This window comes from Coffea eugenioides, unplaced genomic scaffold (genome assembly GCF_003713205.1).
Source record: "Coffea eugenioides isolate CCC68of unplaced genomic scaffold, Ceug_1.0 ScVebR1_1971;HRSCAF=2914, whole genome shotgun sequence".
Classification (NCBI taxonomy): domain Eukaryota; kingdom Viridiplantae; phylum Streptophyta; class Magnoliopsida; order Gentianales; family Rubiaceae; genus Coffea; species Coffea eugenioides.
In genome coordinates, this window is record NW_020862414.1 from 1 (window position 1) to 3,514 (window position 3,514).

The 3,514-nt window shown below is 44.9% G+C and overlaps 1 protein-coding gene across 1 annotated transcript; it reads left to right on the forward strand.

The window, feature by feature from the left end:
- Nucleotides 1-2,377: 2,377 nt before the first annotated feature.
- Nucleotides 2,378-3,060, forward strand: LOC113756097 (the record flags this gene model as incomplete). The annotated part of the gene is made up of 2 exons (XM_027299892.1): nt 2,378-2,728; nt 2,787-3,060. Coding segments are annotated over exons 1-2 (625 nt in total), but the record flags the coding sequence as incomplete, so codon positions are not given.
- Between the last annotated feature and the right edge of the window lie 454 nt (nt 3,061-3,514).

A 3,514-nucleotide genomic window follows, 5' to 3' on the forward strand; every position in this document is an offset into this window, starting at 1 on the left:
ATTAGAAGTCAAGGAGCAAAAGAATTGGAGCCCTGCCGAATTGCTTGTTTCCTATTGCCAGTAGAGCTCTAATCTCCTAATCAGCAAGCAAATGCAGTCTGTCTCTTCCTCTCCTTGTGGGCCCTCTTCCTCTCCTTGTGGGCCAGGTCGATGGAGCCTTCTTGAAGTCTCCCACTTATGGAGCAAGTCCCTACTTTTTGGTAGTTTTCTGCTTCATTCCCGAAATTAAGTCCAGATACCAAATATGAGTAAATATTAACAATTAAGCAATATTTGGTAAGGATAAAAAGGGAGATTAATAATAAAATAACCAACAATTAACACCCTATCAATTCCCCCCACACCTGAATCATGCTTGCCCTCAAGCATGGGAACAGCAATTGAACACCAAAATTTGACAATGGCTACTGCTCCAACTACCGTATTGCCAAGATGCCCAAGAAAAATAAATATCAAACATCACAGGTCAATATCCAAGAAAAATCAACCCGGTTAGCCTCTAAACCACCAACTTCTCCAATTTAAAGCAAACTAATCTAAGAAAAAGGAATGGTTGCTCACATTTATCAGCAAATGGTCCAACTATTAACCAAAATCTCGACATTAAGATCACAAACTGGCAAGCTGACTTATTCACATACTAACACAATCTTTATTTTATTATTTTTTTCTTTTTGTTTTGTTTTTGTTTCTTTTTTTTTTTTTTTTTTTTTTTTTTTTTTTGAGTAACAAAAGACTTAGTCTATAGCCCTTAGAGCCTTTTGACGCGAACTCCAACATTTGATAGATGGAGGAACCCGGTTACTCAGCTCCAATCGCTACGGGACCACGCACTCATAGCAATTACTACCTTTTGACGCTAGAATCGACACTTTAGGTGAAGATCCCCGGTTACTCAGTAGTAACCACTAGCGGAGTACAATCACCTCTTATTTATGATAACATAACACAATAACTAAAAAAAAAAAAAAATCACAAAAATAACAGCAGCCAGCCTCAAATTTCCAAACATGGAGAACTACAATTAATTATTGGACCAATTCACATGAAAAATGCCAACAATCATTCCCTATACCTAGAAAAGTTAACCAGAAATTGGAAAAGTTAAGCAATTATTGATATTCACCAAAGAGATGTTCCTGAACTCAACCACATCAACTTGATACCTTTTTATTAATAAAACTTGGCAATAGCAGAATTAGAGACAACAATCCGGTATCAAAACTTGGTATTCATTTAAGGACTGACCACTAGAAAGAAAAAGAAAAGAAAATAAATGAAAGATAGGCAAAAACTAACTAAAAATAAAGGAAAAGCCCCTAGAAACTAAAAACAAAAATACTAGCACCCCAACTGATCCCCCCATACCTAATTCACACATTGCCCTCAATGTGATAAATAAACAATAATAGTAAGCAAAAGAGCAACGGTACTTCCCTGAAATCACGGGGACCATGGCGGGGCCACAGCAGTGAGTGAGGCGGGGAATGGTTGAGTTGGGTTGGAGTAGGCTAAGGTCAAGAGGTTCTGGACCTGGAAGAGAACCTTGATCTCACTATTGCCGCTAACAAGTAACCCAATCAATAGAAACAAAATTGCCAACATATAGAGGAACAAGTAAATGCAGATCAGTAGAAATCCATATCCTCTAATGAAGTCAACAATCAACCCAATAAGCACAGGTATCTCCCAATTCAAAAGGGTAGTGCATAATAAATGGCTCACCAAATTAGCAATTTAAAGCCCTGAGCAATTTAAACCCAACAAGTCAATCAGTACCGGAAAACCACTCCAAACAATGTGACAGTTAAACTCCACAAGCAAAGGACGTCCAACCAATTTCACTCAAGCAAACTAGGAGCAATGCGACTGATTAAACAAAGCAACGAATTTCAGCAAATGGACTCATAGCCACCCAAAATCCCAACAAATGCCCCCAAGAATTCAGCAAGTCCAGTAAGAGCAGGTCAGAATATAGGCCATAACAACTTAGTCACAAGCTCTGAGCTTTCAATCAAGCAGCCAACCAAAGAGAATGAATGAATGTTAGGCAAACTACCACAACCAGTACCACTGGTGTACGCACAGAGAAGAATTAAATCAAACGGCAAACTCAATTCACTGAGAAATCCCAAACAATCAACTTAGCAACCAACTTAATTTATGGGAACAATCAGCGTAATAAAAGCCAGTGTGTCACAGGTAAGCCGACAAATGACTAACTGGAGCCGACCAGAGCTCAACACAGACCCACAGAAGGCAATTACAGAATTAATTAGGCAAAAATGCAGCAGAGGAACCACAAGTGAGTTCAGCAAACAAATTGCCAAAGTAACGCCCAAAAAAAACAAAGAGGAGAGGAGAGGAATAAAAACCGATGATCCATGAAGTAAGAGGATTGTGTGGATGGGCGGCACCGTACGGCAGCTATGGAGGCGCGCTCGGCTGCGCGTGGCTGTCCAGGGGTGCGATGGGTGGCTGTCGCACGCGAGAGAGATTGAGGGAGAGACTGTCGCGTGTGGCTGGAGCAGGTGGCAGGGTGCGTGGGCAGGCGGCGGTCAAAGGCGCTGGTGAATGGGGGTGGCGGGGATGGAGCTTGGAACGGAGGAGCTCAGCGAGCTGTGGGTGGACGGCCGTGGGCAGGGGAGCAGCGGCGGCCTTTAGAGCTGCTGAAGGTGGAGACGAGCTGGCGGTGCAGAGCTGGTGGAGAACATCAGCGGAGAGAGAGGTGAGAGAGCGCAGGGGGCTGGTGAAGGTCCCCTGCTTGTGCGCACGATGCAGCGCAGCGTACGCGCAGAGCAGCGGCGGAGCGCCTGGGCTGGAGCTGCGGTAGGCGCGGCTGCCAAAAATTCAACAGCGCTTGTGCAGAGCAACAGCGGGGAGCAGCGGCGGTGGCAGCTGGGTTGCGCGCAAGGGGCTGCTGGACAGAGCAACGGGCAGCGGATGGCGTGCGTCCGTGGCTTTGGGAGGTAGCGGCGGCGGCGACTGGCGCGAGCGTGGCTGGCAGGAATGGCTGTGGGCTGTGGGTGAAGTGGAGAGAGGCTGGTGAGGCGATGGCAGGTCAGCGAAGAGAGGCGCGCGAGGACGGTGAGAGTGGAGGCGCGGCGCGCGAGGAAGAGCTAGTGGCGGCGGCGGACCGAGAGAACGAAAAGAAGGAAAAAGGGAAGAGCAGGGACAGCGGGGAAGAAGGAAGAAGGAAAGAAAGAAAGAAAGAAAGAAGGAAAAGAAAGAAAAAGAAAAAATAGTTTTTTTTTTTTTTCACACTCAAATTTCAAAACTCGAATTGTGAGAACCAAAACTGAAGGTGTAAAACGGAAAATGTTTTTATTTCGAATTTTTGATTTTTTTTTTTTTCAAGGAACCTCTGGCTTAGGCGTGGGCACGTCTAACTGCTATAGAGTCCGCAGATCCTGAACGAAAATTTCTTTTCCCTCAGGCGTGACCACCTGGCGTGGGCACGTCTAACTGCTAATTTCCTGCCACCAAACATCAAACTATTAATTGACACTAACAC